Source organism: Phyllostomus hastatus, unplaced genomic scaffold (genome assembly GCF_019186645.2).
Source record: "Phyllostomus hastatus isolate PE091 unplaced genomic scaffold, TTU_PhHast_1.1 phas_scaffold_1674, whole genome shotgun sequence".
In the NCBI taxonomy this organism is placed as follows: Eukaryota; Metazoa; Chordata; class Mammalia; order Chiroptera; family Phyllostomidae; genus Phyllostomus; species Phyllostomus hastatus.
In genome coordinates, this window is record NW_025334011.1 from 20,761,214 (window position 1) to 20,779,478 (window position 18,265).

General features: G+C 38.9%; 1 protein-coding gene and 1 non-coding gene across 2 annotated transcripts in view; one reads left to right on the top strand and one right to left on the bottom strand.

Moving 5' to 3' along the window:
* The window catches only part of MRC1 (mannose receptor C-type 1), a 79,074-nt gene that overhangs the window by 13,689 nt on the left and 47,120 nt on the right, over positions 1-18,265 (bottom strand). Inside the window, exons 12-23 of the mRNA XM_045857981.1 lie at positions 17,993-18,192; positions 15,425-15,552; positions 14,731-14,818; positions 13,418-13,562; positions 12,048-12,089; positions 10,430-10,593; positions 9,345-9,412; positions 7,934-8,034; positions 7,117-7,259; positions 6,635-6,749; positions 3,575-3,741; positions 1,207-1,309 (exon numbers count right to left, since the gene is read on the bottom strand). Of these exons, the coding sequence (XP_045713937.1) occupies positions 1,207-1,309; positions 3,575-3,741; positions 6,635-6,749; positions 7,117-7,259; positions 7,934-8,034; positions 9,345-9,412; positions 10,430-10,593; positions 12,048-12,089; positions 13,418-13,562; positions 14,731-14,818; positions 15,425-15,552; positions 17,993-18,192 (1,464 nt within the window). The remainder of the gene's footprint in view (positions 1-1,206; positions 1,310-3,574; positions 3,742-6,634; positions 6,750-7,116; positions 7,260-7,933; positions 8,035-9,344; positions 9,413-10,429; positions 10,594-12,047; positions 12,090-13,417; positions 13,563-14,730; positions 14,819-15,424; positions 15,553-17,992; positions 18,193-18,265) is intronic.
* On the top strand, positions 15,248-15,350 carry LOC123831397. The gene has a single exon (XR_006787918.1). It is a non-coding gene; the product is annotated as a small nucleolar RNA U13 (small nucleolar RNA).

Genomic DNA, 18,265 nt, shown 5'->3' on the forward strand with positions numbered 1-18,265 from the left:
TCATCATTTACTCCTCAAAGGAGCCTCCCCACTTTGCCCAAAGAACAGAAGGGCAGAGGCATTTCTGGGCCTGAGACTCTGGTCCTCGGGCGCAGCACAGGGCAGCGATTTTCAACCTACGTGCCTCAAGAAGTTTTAAAACATGCGATGCCTGACTATTTAGTCAGGGGCACTGACCTCTTTTCCCTTAGCTATGTCAAACACAACAATAGCTATTGGGGGAGTGAATCAAAACTATATCTATTGTTTTGGTCAGGTTGGCAAAAAATATAATACACATATCATCTGGTGTGTCGCAGAATTTTAGTAATTAGTTCACATGTGCCTTGGGATGAAGAAGGTTGAACATTGCTCATGTGGAGAAGTGACAGAGCCTGCACTAGCTTTCAGATTAATAAAAGTTTGGAATGCCTGCAGTTCCTTTCATTCATCTGCAAGCATCTTAAGTGATTTCCAGTCATCGCTGGCATTAGTCATCAGCTGACATTAGTTCCCTGATTCCCCAGAAGGTAGAAAATTCTTTTAGCTCTGGAAGGAGAAGTACCTTTTAACTCAAACTGATCCTCCAAGAGCTGCACTCAGGATGACAGCAAACCCACCCCACCCTCCCACCTCACGTCTAGTTGATTTTCTTGGGTTCTGACAGTCATTGTGTGTAGCTAAACATTTTTATGGTAGTTTCAGCAAAAACTGAAATGTGTACAACCATAACCTCGACTCTCTGTAAAAATCCGCACATTCTGTTTTAGTTTCATGTCACTGTAGTTGGGATTCCTCAGCTGGAAAAAGGAAGTGAGTCACAGAGCTGTGTTTTGAAAGACATACAACAAAGAATGAGGTAGGTGTGACGTTTTATACCAATGGCTCTCAAACTATGCAAGCTCAACTGAGCTATTCTTACTCTGACATCTTTGTTAAAGTAAGACTTTCAACTTTAAGTTTAATCTGCACAAAATTTTCTGGTAATGGATGAGAAGGCACACTCATGAATAAATTAGAGAAAACTTCACCCATTTTGTCTGTCATATGGATACATGGATTAAAGTGAGAATCAAACCTGTTGGTGTTCCAGGGAATCATTTCTTAAAATAAGGCTATATTTTTAGAGCAGTTTAAGGTTTACAGAAAAAACTGAGGAGGTCATTTCCTTAAACACTACTGCCAAGCTTCGGCTCTCGCCGGCAGGTGAAGTTCGGTGGGACTTACCAGGGTGTGTCTGGCACACGTAGCCTCGCTTACTTTCACAGGTGTCATCCATCCATTTCCCGGCCTCCTTTGACTTATCTCCCATAATGACAACACAGTCGGCCTGTATATTTGGGGGTGGGAGGAATTAACAATTATTTAAGTCAATTCATTAATAAGCCAAATACATCGCCCCCCCTAACCTCCCCATTTTAAGATTGTCCTCATCCATTTACATGCAGTATACTCAATTCATCCTTACTTTCCACACACTGCACCAGCTTCCCATGTGGGTCCCTCACACTGAACTCTTGCTGTTTAACAGAAAACCAAACAGAGTTGGATACATTTTGGAGACAGATCTGAGAAACTTTGCCATCAGAAATTCTATCAATTCCCTGATCCACAGCTAACACTGCTACAGCTGCCTTTTCCACCTCCCTGCCCCCAACCTCATTATCCCTTGAGCCTCAGCTATTAGGAACCCCCAATCCTACACTTCAAAGGTTCTTTACCCATCCCCATCTCCCTCTCTAGTTATGTTTATCTTCCACTGACTGTCCTGGCTCGGAGTCTCTGCTGTAGTCCCCAAAACCTGTCCACAGTAAGAATGTTTCCACCACAAAATGCCTATGAAAAGTTCTCGTCCATTCTCTTTATCAAATTGTGTTTTATCTTTCCACTTTCCAAGTCCTGAGATTGTAACAACACTGTATATGTGTTTCAATTTCATATTTTTTGAAATATAAACTTTGTATTTTTACATACACTAAGAAGTCTAGGAATAAAATCAACAAAAAATGAGCAGTGTTTTTTTCTTGAAGGGTGAGATTACAAATTTTGCTTATTTCTGTTGTTTCTGCTTTTCTTTATATTCTAAAAACAAAGCACTTGTGCAATAATAATTTTTTGTGCTTTACCTCAAACTCACCTCTTATGCCTGAGATCTTTCTAAGAAAAACCTATCTCACTCCATTCTACTTTAACTTCTTCAGTAAGTTTTCATCTTTCATTGACATAAAGAGGGTCAAAGAATTTCCCCACTAAAAATCACTCATCACCAGAATGTATGTGCTCTGCATATAGCTACCAAATTAATTATTATAAAGATGTCAGACTCATAGATGGAGATCAGGATGACAGCTAGTGGCAGGGGCAGTGGGAGTGGGTAGGTTAGGGGGTGGAGGGATTGGGCAAAAAGGAAAAAGGACTCATGGACATAGACAACAGGGTAGGGATTGCAAGGAAAGGATTAAAAGAGGGGTAAAGGTAATGCAAATAAATAAATAAATAAATAAATAAATAAATATTAAATTTACCAAAACACGATGTCATTTTGATCAGATCCTGATCAGACCTTTTTGCACTGCCTCTCTGACAAGGTCCAAACTCTTTCATAGAGCATCTAAATTTCTCTGAATTCTGCTTTCTGCCTTTCATAGTCCACCCCTACTTCTTTCCTGTACAAAACCCCTGCTACATCCAAAGCTATTTATTCCTGACCAAACCTACCATATGCCTTTTTATGGAAGACTTTTTCACCTTGCTCACCTAACAAGGCCTTACCCATCCTCTTGCCAAGTTCCCCTGACCACTTTAAACTTCTTGAGAAAAAGGCCCCTTGTGATTCTCTCACACCCTCCTTCCCTCCACCCAGAGCAAGGCTCTGCAGGTATGTGCTGACTGATTAGATCACTGCACCCCACAGTAAGTTTTTTTCTTCCTAACTATTGTACTTTATAGCTAATGCTAATCATGCACTTTTATTTCTTTACTGTCTTCTTTCTTGCACAATACTGTGGTCTAGCTTAAGTGTGAGCTTCTTTAAGGTCAAAACAAAGTCTCACACTTTTCATAATGCTTAGTACAGTGTTTAACACTGATTAGCTGACTATTCAATGATGTGAGATTAAAAGTAGTAACATAAAGAAACAATTATCTGTCTCTTAGGTTACTGTACTAAAGCACTTAGTAAACATTCTACAAATGTTAGCTCAGTAATGACGAGGAGGAGGATGACAACATCTTTAGAAGTAGTATTACCTTCCAGATCTACACCCTAAACACTACACAGCCTCAAGGGTTTAGGGGCAGCTGATGCAAAGAAAGTTGCATTCCAGTGTACGTCCTGGCTACGGCACAGGCCCACGGTGGAGCTGGCTTTCCCTGTCCCTCACTGCAGCCACCACCCACCTCCAAGTGGAAGAGTTCTTGACTAAATTTGTACCCTTGCCTTCAGGGCTGGCTCAGTCTGAAATAGTTAAAATCTACAAGAATGAATCAGACCACGAAATACTCTGATTGATTTTTCATGGAAGATTAATTGCTAATAAGGTGACTTTAAGCAAACTGATAGTGTATAGAGAGGTGACATGAAAGTGAGATTTACATCTTCATAAGAAAGACTGCTCCTTCTTCCGCCAGGGTAACCTTTCCCCCAGTTGGTATAGTGAACTCCTTGCCCATCTGTCCAAAGGAACGTGTGCTCTGAATTGATATCGTTCAAGCCAATCCAGGCATGAAAAGTAGAGTCCTTCATGTGATAGGTGAGAAATGCTGGAAGAAATTATCACAAGGTAAATTTTAACTTTGGGGGAAAATACTGAAAATATTCAAAATACATTAACTTAAAATATCTAGCATGTGATTAGTGCCTTTATTATTATTTAAAAGCACTCACCATGAAAACACACACATTTAACCTTGCATTGTGTTGTTGACTGAGCTTTGGATTTTGAAAAGTTTCATACAATAAAAGTCCAGGTTTTATCTGGGCCTCTACACCTGGTGTGCCCTGCCCAAGGGCACTGAAGTACTGAGACAAGGGAGCCTCCAGGCCGCCCCTGCTCTGATCTAAGTTGTGGCTGCCTAAAATGCGTGGAGGACGTACAAGGTTCTAATTCACACACAGTCATCCTATGAGTTAGTGGGCATCCTGATTCTGTAAATAAAATAATCTGATTAGAAGTCCTGAGGGGCAGAGATGGCTTGCTCTTCATCCAGAAAAGTTTTTAAAATAAACACTATCCAACAAGATGCTTTAGGCTGCCAAATTATCTCAACCGTGGTTTGTCAAACCAAGAGAGCTGCCCATCTGGGACTCCTCCTGGCAGCCGACTCCTAGGGGTCAGCAGCTACCGAGTGTGCTCGGACCCAGGGGGCACCCTGAGGCTAAGGGCCCCACATCATTAGGAGAGACGATCTAGAAAAATTCAGAGGATATAGAACAAATGTGGCCTCTTATTTCCTTATCATTTCCATGGCAGTTGAGAGGGTGGAACATATCCAGAAGCAGGAAAATATCCAAAGGCTGAAAAGTGCACGTGCCCTTCCCCCTGTGTCAGCCCTTCCTCGCAGCTCCCACTGCAGCTGTCTTCAGCGCCCACGACAGCACCTGCTGGCACCTGTGGGCTCCTAGGCAGAGGAGCACCGATTCTACAGAACAATTTCTAAACATTTGTGCTTAAACACAACTCCTGAATGCAAATAGAAAACCAAATGACTATGCACTTAGGTTGCTAATGGAAAATGCAAAATACTAAGAAGCCTGTAGGGACACAATTCTCTGTTTATTCAAAAACAAACAATTTCATGGAAAAGCCACTGCTCCCTGCTTACTCTTTTTCAGAGTAGTAGATGTCTCAATCACCCTGCTCAATGATTTATTTCTCAATTAATTAAAGGTACAACAATTTTTTGTCTTCTTTTTCAGAAAGAGACAAGAGCATGGGTAGGTGTTTATTTTAGTTTTATATCCTAAAGAAAATCATAACTTTTGCCCTATCGCCAACTTGAAATTCAATGAGGGAAAGCTATACCTGCCAATATGTCAGCATGGATTTTTTCTGCCAAAAACCACAATAAGAATTCAACAACGTGTGCCTGTTTTGCCAGGAATAATGTTATTTTATGTGAAAATTGTTTCCTTCTGCACATCTCTATTACCCAGGCTCTAATTTTGTTATGCCAGGAATCAGCCCTTTGTGGTGAAGAGAGGGATCAATTATTGTGTTTCTGTGCTGGGTAGCAAAGCCCAAAATGTGGTAGGCTAGTTAGAGAAATGTGAATATTATATTCTTAAAATATTATTATTGTGTGCTATGGTTTGACCCCCTTCTCTCAGTGTCTGGCAAGTTGCTGAACCTGTCAAAGGCCCCTGGTGAAATCAGCTTGATAGATTTATCTTCCATGCATTCCAAGAGAGCGCAGAGCAGCACTGATGGAGTAAAATAAACATCTGGGACAGTGCCGTACAGGGGTCTAGTGTCTCTTTTTTCTTATATATTTTGAGACATACCATTTTTTCTAGTAAATGATGTCAAAGATTCTTGGAACCAAATAGGAACTTAGAAATTATCCAGACCACATCTCTTAGTAACAACTTTCGCGTCACTTCATATGTATGACAAACACTCACTGAGCATCTTCCTGAGTGTATGGGCCTCTACAGCGTCCATTTGAGTGTCTTCCAGTTTGAGTGTTTTCACAGCCCTTTGGAAAACTCACGAAGCAGCCCATCCAATCAATTCTAATTGCTAAAATGACCTCCTAAGTTTAAGCCTAAATCTGTTTCCCTATAACTGCCACTCATTGGTTCTGAGTCTTCCCTCTGGAACTAACCAGGTTGGTCCTTGAAAATCCACATCATCTCTTTCCCAGGCTGTGAAACCTGAAGGGCCTTTCCAACATTCCTTACTTGCCACTTGCTGCGGTTTCCAAACCCTTCCTCAGTTTAGTGACTTTCATCTGCATGGTGTAGAGCTGGTCAACATCCTCCTTAAAGTGACAGGTCACAGATTTAACCTAATGTCTGTTTCAGATGAGGTGGCCCAGAAAAGTCCATGCAAAAGCGGTCAGGCACCTTCTGCCTGATAGCAACCTAATGGATTCTACAATCTTCTATATGGCAACGGCAAGGTTTTCCCTGCAGTGCTCTTCTGCAGAGCTCTGGCTTGTGCCTACATTTTATCAAAATGCTTCTCTCAATTTGTTCAAAGTTTATATTGAAAATCAGTTCTACTGCACTATGAGTTATATGGTAACATGACTAGAAGAGCCATAAATGGGCAATCAGTAATTTCTCATTTTATTGCCAGAACAACTCTATTTCTTTGCCTCTGTGGGAAGAAAAATGGTTTGGTGGAAACAATGGGAGGCAAAGCGGGAAGACCCAGCCCTGGTGTTCACCCAGCGAGCTCCTTGACTCGAGGCTCTGTGAACACCACTTTCCCGTTCACAAGGGGGCGATGGTACCTGCTTCATGGCGTTGAGCCAACAATGAAAAGGGACTTTATACACAAAATGATGCCTGCAACTGAATAAAATAGTTCTCAGTATGTGCTTGATTTTCCCCTTTCTAAAAATATCATTTACTATCACACTATTCCATTATTTTATGAAGGAAATTACATGTTCCAGTGCATAATGGACCGTACAGTGTCCTGCATACCTTGTTCTCTTTCATTGCGTATGGAAACCAGACTTCCTCCAAGCCCTCTGCAATCATTTCTTGCCTCTTGCCATGCTTTTCTTTCTTCTTGAACAAATCCAAAGATTTTGAAACACTTGGATGAAAGAAAAAAACCCATAGTGAAAAGACTACTGAAAGACATCAAAATTATTTATGAAGATTATAGCTAAATATAAATCTCCTGAAAACCAAATAGAGATCTAAAAATTAAGTTAGTTTTATTACAAACTTTCTTGGCAAAGCTCTTTTCTCTTCTGGGACAAAGTGTACAACTATTGGATAGTATCTTCACATATACTCTTAATTTCCATAGAGAATTGGACATGGTAATCTTGACCTACTCTTGCCTAAAATTTTCTAAAATGATGAGGGAAGCGAAAGTTAACTTTAAGCTGGAAGATGTACATTGTCACTCTCCATATGAGGATTGATATCAAGACTGCAACTCATTTTTTCCGTACCTTGTTGTTATAGAAACTCCAGCCTTCCTTACATCCTCCTGGGGGCACTTGCGTGGCAGGAATAGCTGTGGCGTTGATGCTGCTGTTATGTCGCTGGCAGATGAAAGGATTTGGATAACCACAATTAATGTCATTCCAAAACCCTGGCAAAAAACCAAAATAGTGATATTAGATTTGCATGTTTATTATTAAAAACACTCTTTTTAAAAGTATATTTATATATTATAAGGGTTCTCAAAAATGATTTAGAGTACAATCAAATTATAATTTATACAAGTGACTCAAAAAATCAGTGCAATAAATTATCACTTACACTAATAATAGTTCAACTTTATAGAAAGCTTCCTATGAGTCATGTACATACTTGGTATTGTATATGTGTTATCTAAGTAGCCAGTTACAACAAACAATAATAATCTTATAATTAATTTATGTGTAGCAAGCATTTATTTAGTGTTATAGATGTATAATCTTGTTTAATTTTCTCAACATATAGGTTCTGTCATTATTCCCATATTGAAGATAAGATGGAAGAGAGAGATAAAGGAGATAAACATCCTGGATATTTTCCTCAAATCAGAACATTAAAAAATTCACAAAATGAAAAATGAGAAGGTTGTGTCATTTATTTGAGGAAATGTTAAGCATCTGTTCTTAAAAATTCAATAATTATGCTGCTACAGTTAGAATTGTCCTTAATTCTCTCTTCTTTTTCTCTCCTGATTTAAGTGCACAAGTTACTACTTTCAGCCTAGGGAGATAGCAAATGACACATCATACCACAAGCCAAATTCAAGAAGATCTGCATAGTGACTACCTGAATTTGAGTACATGACTACACAGTTCTCGTCGTCATTTGCAAAATTGGGTTCACCTGTGGCCCAAGCCACATAATTCACCTTGCTTCCATCCATCCAGCTGGAAAAGAAAATTCAGGCATTTAGCAACAATCCAGTCATTAGAATAACTGGTTATACAGTCTAGTGGTGGGAACGGGCAAGTCAACCAAGACGAAGGGACCACAGGATCCTAGGCTAACAGAAGAGAGGGTACTAGAAAGCAGTTCTAGAGAGAGGGTTCTAGACATGGTCTCGAGAGAGAAGTTTTAGAGAGACTAGCAGGAAAACCACAAAGGTGCTTCTGGCACACTGTGGTCCTCTGTAGCAACCTGACACTGTGGCTACTCTGTCTTCTTTACCCTCCCTGAAAGGAGCTGCCTTTAGTCTTGAAGTGGGAGAAGAAATGGAGATGCCAATTACTCCGGAAGTGGGCCTGAGCAAAAATCTTTCTGCAGTACTTCTTAGGAACCATTCTCACAAAATGCAACCAACCACAGAGAGGCTGAGAATATGGAGTTTCTCGTGAGGCCCATTCTCTACATTTCATGTTTATTCTGGTTTTTCTAATGTACACCAATAAATATTTTAATATTCATTATAGAAATTCAGAGACATTTAGCTAGAAAATGACCTAGAGATCATTGAAGAGATGTCTTAATTTAGAGATGATTAAAATGGGTGTTTGCCCAAAGGAGCATCAGACATTTCTGATCTTTAAAAATAATGAGTGTAAGGTTAAGTCTCATTTCACAAAGAAAAGAAGCAATGGTCACAGGGAACATATGCAGCTACAACATCTGTGCATGAGCCAGGAAGACACATCTGCTTTTCAAATGTAGGAGAATGTGCATATTAATGAGGAAGGAAAGAAACCCCAAATTTACTAATTTCTTCCTCCCACAGCTTTTCCTGGCCCCTGTTTCCCATGGGAAACAGTAGTCATTCCTCTGAAGGTAAAGCCTCTCATGTAGTTAAAACAGTTTTTCAACATTGTGATGTTAAAGCAGCGAGTGAAGCAACATAAAAGACCTTTTGGTTCCATGCACCTAGCAGTCCAAGTGGGAATCGTAACTTTAAAAAGAAATTCATTGTTCATGTGCATATAGTACATCTTAGTAGATGATTTACTAACAGGTGATGGCATTCCAAAAAAAAGATGGCTGAAGTTTTACAAGATTAAATCTGGTTTTGACTTACATGAGAATTAGAATACTGAAATATTTAACAGAATTACTTTAAATTCTTTTTGGTTTTCTTAAAATGCTTTTTAGTTGGAGAACTGTGGAGGACTTTTTAAAAATACATTCAGCAAAATAAAATCCTCAAAATAACTTACGTGTTTATCAGAACACTACCTTAAGTAAAGTTATTTTATTTTTATTTACTTACGCAAACTTTTTATCCAAGCTGATTGATAGACCAATAAAATATGCTGGCTGTGCCTCATTCTTGTTTACCTAAAACACAGACATTTACATATAGTTCAACCTATACTTACATAATAAGCAAATTCTTAAATAAAGCCTTCATACTAATAAGGTAACCTATTTGAGACTCTTTCTAAGAAGGGATTTATGTAGAAATTTCATAGTATATTTAACATTATGTTTTTCACAGAAGTAAAAAGGAAGATATGCATATTATAGAACAACCTGCATTTATAAAGCCAATATCTAAAGTCACTCTTTATAATATTGAATGCCTACAGTAATTAGGCTGTTGAAGGCCATCTTTAAAACAAACTCACCATTTGGAATTACGCCTCTAAGGAAAGACTTCTTCACCTACATACATATTTGTGCAACATTATGAAATATCCTGAGAATTTCAAACATCCTACTACCTTTGTAATCAAATAAATTTTTATTTCTTTACTACTGTTCAACTATTTTTCTGCTCTCTCTCTCTCTCTCACCTCTTTTCTGGCAAAAAACAAGGATGCCATGAAGATTTTTAAAGAGAAAAATTAGGCCAAGCACTCTTGGAGAACAACAAATTACACCTTCACTCTTAGCTGACAAGTTTGGTACAACCAACAAAGATTTTTATATGAATAATCAAGCTGTCCTATCTATTAACCAACAATTTGGTCAACTAACAGATTTTTTAATTAATAACCAATCTGTAGTATACACAAAGGCTTGGCATGAACAACTACTTAGGAATTACAATCTTTGAAAGTCAAATTAGTAAACTCAAGGCTGTGAAGTCTGGTTCCCCACAAAGCCCAGACCACAAACTGGCTCTGGCTTCTGTGATTCTGCACTGAATATTCAGGCAATCAGGTCACTCCCTTTTGTTATGGCCAACACCCACCCCTCGCCCCTCTGGGATTTACATCTTTACCCTTGACCTTTGAAGGTGCAAATTTAGCATATGAATAATATGAAATTGCACCACAGGGTACCAATTGTAGACATTATCTTTGCTTATCCCATGTCACTGGTCCAGTCTTAAATTAATCATTGTCTTACATATTTCCATAGAAACTTCTTTTCACTTTCACTTTGAATAGAAACAAGATCACCAAAATTCTTCTTGCAATATTCTCGTGCATTGTCCATGGTTTCCTTCTCTTTGCTAAAATAGTACTGGTAGTCTTTGTAAATGACCCACCCATCTTCAGTGACTGGTGGATCTGAAAAATTCATGAAAAACAGTGATAAATTTCACTTTGGTGAATTCAACAATCTGGAATGAATGCTCAAGAAAACTGAAAAGGACAGAGTAGCTGCATCAGAGGCATCTGCAGCTTTGAGAGGTCAGAATAAGTTGGATGCTTATGCAGATACAGACTGAATTACCTGAGGCCAAAATGCCACTTGCCATGAACTCTGTAAAAACTCACAAATTCTCTTTCCAAGTTCCATGTATCTCTATTGGGTAAAAGAACTTGCAGTGTTATTTCATCAATAGGATCACATAGCTGGAAGGATTTACATCCATGCAATGTGATGTTCCAAGTTTAAGGAGTGGAGGCTGTGAGAAAGCAGCCTTCATCTTAATATAACAAGAAACTTGTAACACATGGACTAAGGGGTTTCAGTATATCATGGAAAAGAACCAAAAGAATTCACAAGCCAGGAGGGCTCCTAAGGCTTCTTCCAAGCCATAGGACTCTATGGTTCTGTGTTGTCATAGGCTAAATAAGAGCCCCCAGAGATATCTAGATCCCAATTTCTGGAATCTGTGAATGCTATCTTATACAGAAGAGGGCACTTGGTCAATGGGATTAAATTAAGGATTTTAGCTCTGGCTGGTGTAGCTCAGTGGAATGAGCACGGGCTGGGAACCAAAGTGTCCCAGGTTCGATTCCCAGCCAGGGTACATTCCTGGGTTGCAGGCCATAACCCCCAGCAACCGCACACTGATGTTTCTCTCTCTCTCTCTATCTCCCTCCCTTCCCTGTCTAAAATAAATAAATAAATAAATAAAAATCTTTTTTAAAAAAAGGATCTTGATATGGACAGACTATCTTAGATGATGTGGGTGGGTCTTAAATGTAGTCACAAGCATCCTGATAGAGGGAGGCAGGAGAGATGTGACTACAGGAGAAGAAAGTGATGTGACAATGAAGCAAGATGCCCCATTTCTTGTTCTGAAACTGGAGAAAGGGCCATGAAACAACAAATGCAAGGAATGCAGCTTTAGAAGCTGGTAGAGGCAAGGAAATTGATTCTCCCTTTGAGCCTCTGGAGGGAGCATGGTCCTGCTGATGCCTTGATTTCAGCTCAGTGAGACTGAGTTTATGTTTTTGAGCTCCAGAACTGTAAGCGAATAAATGGCTGTTCCTTTAAGCCACCAAGTTTGTGGGAAATTGTTACAGCAGCCACTGGAAACTAATACACGAGCTGAAGAAAAAACATATGCTCTTTGATTTGAGTCATTAACCCTGAGATGTGCTGACAATTGTCTGTTGTTTGTGCTCAGGAGCCTCTGTCTGGAAAAATCCAAACTTCCGTGGGATTCTCAAAGCTTTTAAGAACTTCTGCTATCCACCCTCTTAGGGCACGTGTTTTCTTCATTGGAAGAGAAAAGAGGTAAAAAGGACTATGAATATAGAGATCAGAAAATTAAAAAAAATACACCTACTGTCTTCAGGAGCTGGTGTAGGCTCAGGTTTTGGTGTTTGTCCTGGAAAAAAAAAAATGTAAAGTATGCTGCACTTCTGCCATTACATTTTCTTCTATTTTCACCATTTTCATGGATCAATATAGCTAAAAACTTGATTGTTCTCTTTTTTTTCCCCCTCTCTCCCATTTACTCTCCAATTCTGCCATCAGGCTATGGAGGAGGAGAATGAAGAAAAACAGAAGTAGGAGTCAAGAGATAAACAAACTGGGTACAATGATAGTCACCAGAAATCCAAAACAGAGTTATCAGGCACAGTAAGCAGTGTCAACGGGGAGAAAAAGTCATGGGTTTTGGAGTCAGAATGCCCAGGTTCAAATCCCAGACCTGGGTTTAAAATGCTACCCTTAATTTGGTCCACTGCTCTAAGCAGGAGAAGTAAGGAATGTAATCAGACAGCAACACAGTGTCTCTAGCAGTGGAATGGAGACAGTGGCAAGGTTTTCCAACAGCAGAGGGCAATGTGGTTCCATTTATCTGTTTGCAAAGACAAGTTGATGTACATTTTTGGTTCAATGGTGGGTCTATTTGCTTGTTTTCATTTGTTTGTTTAATATAAGAATCTGGTCCTGGCCAGTGTGGCTCAGCTGATTGGGCATCGTCCTGTAAACCAAGAGGCTGTGGGTTCAATTCCCAGTCAGGGCACATGCTTAGGTTGTGGGTTTGGTCCTCAGTTGTGGCACATATAGGAGGCAACCAATAGATGTTTCTCTCCCACATCAATGTTTCTCTCCCTCCCTTTCTCTAAAATCAATAAACGTGTCCTTGGGTAAAGATAAAAACAAAAAAACAGAATTTGAATCCTCTGACCTCCATATCTGAATTAGATATGTGGACCATTCTGAGCCAAGATCATGACTGATGGCACTGCTACTTTTTGACCATCGGTAACATGGTATTTGTTCTGGGTGTTGAACACTTCCTTGAATATCAATACTTAGAATATTCAGACTTAGGGAACTTTTCACCTTTTGGGTGTCTGATGTAGGTCAAAAGGCGGCAATTCCAAAAAGAAATGGCATACTCATTGCTCCACTCACAGAGTAGAGCACTCACTCCTACCACTGCAGAAACTGAGCCAAAATCATAGTTCATGGGAACTATTTCGGAGTACGTGACTCTAGTCTAGGATTCCCGGGTGGCCTTTTGATCTTCTGTTCCTTCGGAACATTTGTGTTCAGCAACTTCATTCTCATCCTTTGAAATGACAGCTCCTGCTAGTTCCTTTATTTTTAATTTTGTTTGTTTGGTTCCACCAATAAAGGGAAGATATTGGGATGTCGTGAGTTAGTTCTTCAAGTTAAGATAAAGGGAAAAACGGGTCATCATACCTTTATGTATCTGGCAAATCCAGTTCTTAAGATGTTCACAGTTAATGTCATTCCAGGACATACTGGGGTCACCTTTCAACTCTCCACAGTATTCAGTATTTCCATAATTATTAGGCTCTCCATAAGCCCAATTTTCATAGGAAACCTATGTTAGAAACATTACATAGCAGCCATTTATATTAGGTCAGTGCCAATCTTTTACCCAAATAGGTAAAGAAAGATATATTTACAATTTTAAATCCATTTCTTTTTTTTTTTTTACCATAGCTTTGCTTTGAAAGCAAGACCAATAAACATGGGTCACAAAGAGTTTTAATACATGGGAACTTGAAGTTGAGTAGAGTATGCTATTGATTCTTACAAAATTTTCTTTATTCTCATTGAATAGAATGGCTCTAGGGTCACCAAAGGGGAGTTCATATTGTACACAGTAGGAAGAACTTGGCAAAGAGCTCCACTTATCAGGACTGGGAGTCCCTACATTTCTAACACATTCTTAAGAGAAAATATTTCAGTGGGACGTTGGAAACTTTATTAGATGGGTATCATTAAAGTTGCGTTAGTTTCTTTGCAAAAGAAACACACCTGTGACATGTTACTAACAAAGCTACCAGATTTTACCAAAATGAACAATGGAAGTAAATGAGGGCTGGGTTTAGGTTCCCCAGGAGTTTTCAGTGTAGAATCATAGTCTACAAAGTTTTGGATTAAGTGTTATGACGTATTTTCCAGGGATATAATATATAATATTCAAAAATCAATGGGTCATCAAATATACCATCTTATCCAAGGTCTTTGAAAAGTTGCTAGTGGGTTGTAAGAGGAGGTAGAATTGAAATCACACAAAATCACCTCCTATGAGGACTAATGAGCGAGTTAGCCAGTGCCTGAGCCTCTCACTTCTCCATTCTTGAGACTGGAGAAGTCTGACCAATGGTAGTTAATGAAATATCTAAAGTTGTTTCCAGATCTCCTGACCTAAAAATTGAGAACACTCAATTTTTAAGAAGTTTAACTATGTGCATGCCAATTACGTGTGACAGAATGCAGATATTATTTTATATAAATGAGTAGAGTGAGTTTTCTAATTTTTTTTATCTGGTCGAGATGGGCACACCTAGGGTGACCCAGAGAGCTACACTGGGGCAGGGACAAGATAATAACCCTAACATAACATTTATTTTTCATAGAAAAATGTCTCTAGCTATCATAATAACCAGTCTTACAAAAAATATGGATTAAGCCAAAGAATAACATTAAAATAAATACTACATGAAAAGGAAGAAAATGATACAGTAAATCAAATCACTCACAGGAGAACCATCACTCCAAGTAAAGCCCTCTGAAGGACTTCCGTATGTCAGCCCCAACCAAAAGAGCTCGTGGTAGGTTGCACTAGCCCTGCAACATATAAGACATAAAGAAAGCTTATGCGTGAAACAACTTTGGTGACCTATGAGGATCAATCAGACTTGAAAGTTATCTCCAAATCAAGAACTAGTTAGTACACAGGTAAAGAGATTCAATGATTAAATGTAAGCATTATTCAATAGATGTGCATTTTGTTACAACCCATAAATATACTTAAAACGAGCCACCGTTTGAGAATAAATAAGTTTAAAGCATCGAAAGATAGTCATTCAGTTACTCATTTAACAATATGTGTTGAGGGTCTTGTACTTTCCCATTCGTTGTAGCATTTATACTTGTAAAATTAAGGCACTTAGAAGTAAAACTGGATTTAAAAGGGCCCATGGATCTGGAGTATGATATATGAATTCAAAGCAACACCATGAGTCAACACTTTTGAAAATACACAAATTTTCTCTGATCCTTTTGTAGTTCATAAGTGTGATGATTGGGTGTTCATGCTCTTGTGTGACATGTGTCTACCACAAACCTTGTTACGACACCAGCACATTACCATGTGACATAAAAAAAAATTTTCTCAACATCATTAGCACCAAATAGGCCAAAAAAGGAATATTATCTAGAAAAGATACTCACGTTATTAACCGCCATATTGTTTGCTTTTCCTCTTTATTATTGATACTTGCTAGGTCTCCGCCCAGAGCTCTACAGAAATCTCGAGCTTCAAACCATGTTTTCTTCTCATGTATTCCTTTGGTAAACAGCTAAAAATGATGTGGTTTCAGAAGTTATTTCACACTGCATAGCTTATTGACTTGAGAAATAATTACTTACTTTTGATGAGATTTCCTTTTAATAAAAAGAAAGACATTACAATGGCCCAAAATAATGTTAATTCTCTTGGTTAAAAATCAATTTATGAGTGAATATTTGGGTAACAAAATTTAGGGAATAATTTTGTTGGGAACACTTTAAAAATAAAATTATTCAATAGCACAGGAGAAATTAGATTAAAATCTTTTAGGCATAGGGGTTAAGCACACAGTTCATTACAGAAGACAGGATTAATCTGGTTAAGTGTGAAATGTGGCACAGAAATGGAAAAAAAATTGAAGAAACTTCTGATACAGAGAAAGTAAACATGTATAGAGAGTATTTTAAGGAAAATAGCTTCTCTAAGGTTGTGCCACAGATTGGTTTGCTGTTGGGGTTAAACAAGAAATAATCTGGCAGCTTTTCAACACTTCATTGGTCACATCTTTCAAAACTGCTTCGTCTTTTTTCCTTATAGATGCATATTTTCACAACGATTGGAGTACATACTCTGACATTCACCTGTCAGAGTATCTAAAAAGATGGTCATAAGCGAAACTTGATTTAATAGATTAATAACTTAAGGAATATGTCTTATTATCCAGAGGACTGCAGTGAAATGGAATCCACTGACAGTCTGGGCAGCACTTGTCAGTATGCAAAGAATTTAGGAGTTCATTGTCTCCACACACTTTTATAATTTTCATTCATTGTTTTTCATGAGTCATGGCCCTATCATCCAAGGTCTGTGGAAAAGGAATATGCTTCCAACAGATTGTGGCTGCCCAGCTGTCATCACGCCGCCCAAGGTAACCTTCACCTTGACCCTAACTTGAGCTCTCCAGACAACGGTATCTTGAACAAGTTTCCACTTAAGTAGCCCAAAGACTCCTGTGACTACCTCAACTTGCTAGACTGTGATATAAGATTTTATTTTATTGAATCAATTTCCTATTAGCTGAATTTTATTAATAACTCCCATTTCTTAATCTATACAAGGATGGTTGATAGATTTCCAAACAAACCCTGCCCAAGCACCTCTAAAACCACAGATGTTTCAGTGAAGCACATCTGTGGATTTGTTGAACATATACCTGGATAACACCTCCTGGAACCTAGGTTCGCTCCCCAGCTCTGGAGAATTCTGCTGTTTCTCTCTAAATCCTGCAACAAATCTCCATAGCCTATCGCTCTGAGCAAACAACTATGTATAAAATAAACCTGGCCTTTGGGTGGCAGCTCAAAGTTTCCTGGCAGCAACAATACCCAATCTTCTTTGTGTTTGTCCTCAGTTAATTAATATACAAAATCTCTCCTCTTTTTGAGCCTGATACATGCCCTTGTATATAAATTTTGCTTTTAGTCCAGACTGGCTAATCTGGATTGGACAGTTCATCAGTCTTTATTGCTATTAATGGGAGTTGCCTACCCAACTAGCCATACCCTTCAAGTTAGAGAAGATTAAGCTATGTCATTCTGACACACATTGATAATTCAAGTTCTTCATCAACCCTGCCTGTGTTAGAAGGCATGCCATGGCCATATGTCATTCACAGGATTAAATAACAGAGGTCCTGAGAGAGGAACTTTAGAGACTAATATCATTAAGCAGTAGATAAGTACATTTCTGCATCTGGCTAAACCTAACCTTCTCTAGAAAAAATAGGATTACAAGACAAAGAGAAAGAAAGGCTCAAATAAATTCACTGGGGTGTTTGGTTGTATGGGTGAACTTGTTTGCATAAGGAGAAACTGTATGATCTAGCCTGGGTTTGTATAATATAATAGCAGAATATCAAATTGTCATTTAAAAGGCACTGAAGCCTCCTGTGCTCCTTCCTACCCAGCAATGGCTCCATCGTCCAGAGACATCATAACCAGGGGCTACATCAGGACAATGGAGCATTATCTGCAGGATACCCATGTGGCATTTTGCAGATTTATTTATCAATTCAGTTAACTAAAAGCTTGGTCTCTAAGAACAGGTCAAAAAAAAGATGCAATGGGAAAGAATGAGGGGTAGTAAAAAGTTTTCACTGAGATGAAAAGAAATAAAAGCTCAGACTAGGGCCAGAAAGTGTGGAGGAGGAGAGAGAGGCAGAGAAGGGGGTGATGAAGGCAAAGCATGAGAAGAAAGGCTGCTGTGAACTGTGTTTGTGCTGAAGGCAATTTTTGTTGGTCTGTGTGCAATTGGTCATTAGCCTTCATCCAAGGGGAGCTCTTTAAAAATGAGTCATGCCAGGTCCCCCTTCCAGATCAATAAAATCAGAATTCCTACAGGTAAAGCTTGGGCATGGTGAGTTTTGGCTTCATTTTGTTTTAATTTCTTAGCTGGTTCTTTAGGCTGGAACATATTCCAAGTTCTGTATTAGCTTTGCAATTGTGACTTACCTTGAAACACAAGCTCGATTTACTGGTGGTGCCCCAATCCTCTGGACATTTGGGTTCAGGTGTTGTTGTGGGCTCCGGAGGGCGTGTTACTCCCTCTGCCCAGTATTTGCACACAAATTTTGCCTTTTCTTCACATTTCAAAACATCCCACAAGCCCCCTGCAATTCCAGTTTTCATGGCAACACAACCTGGTTTTCTCCCTGTGTTAAACACATAAAGCAGAGTTCACTTAACAGGTGCTGCTGACAGCTAGCCACATGCACAGGAGACAGT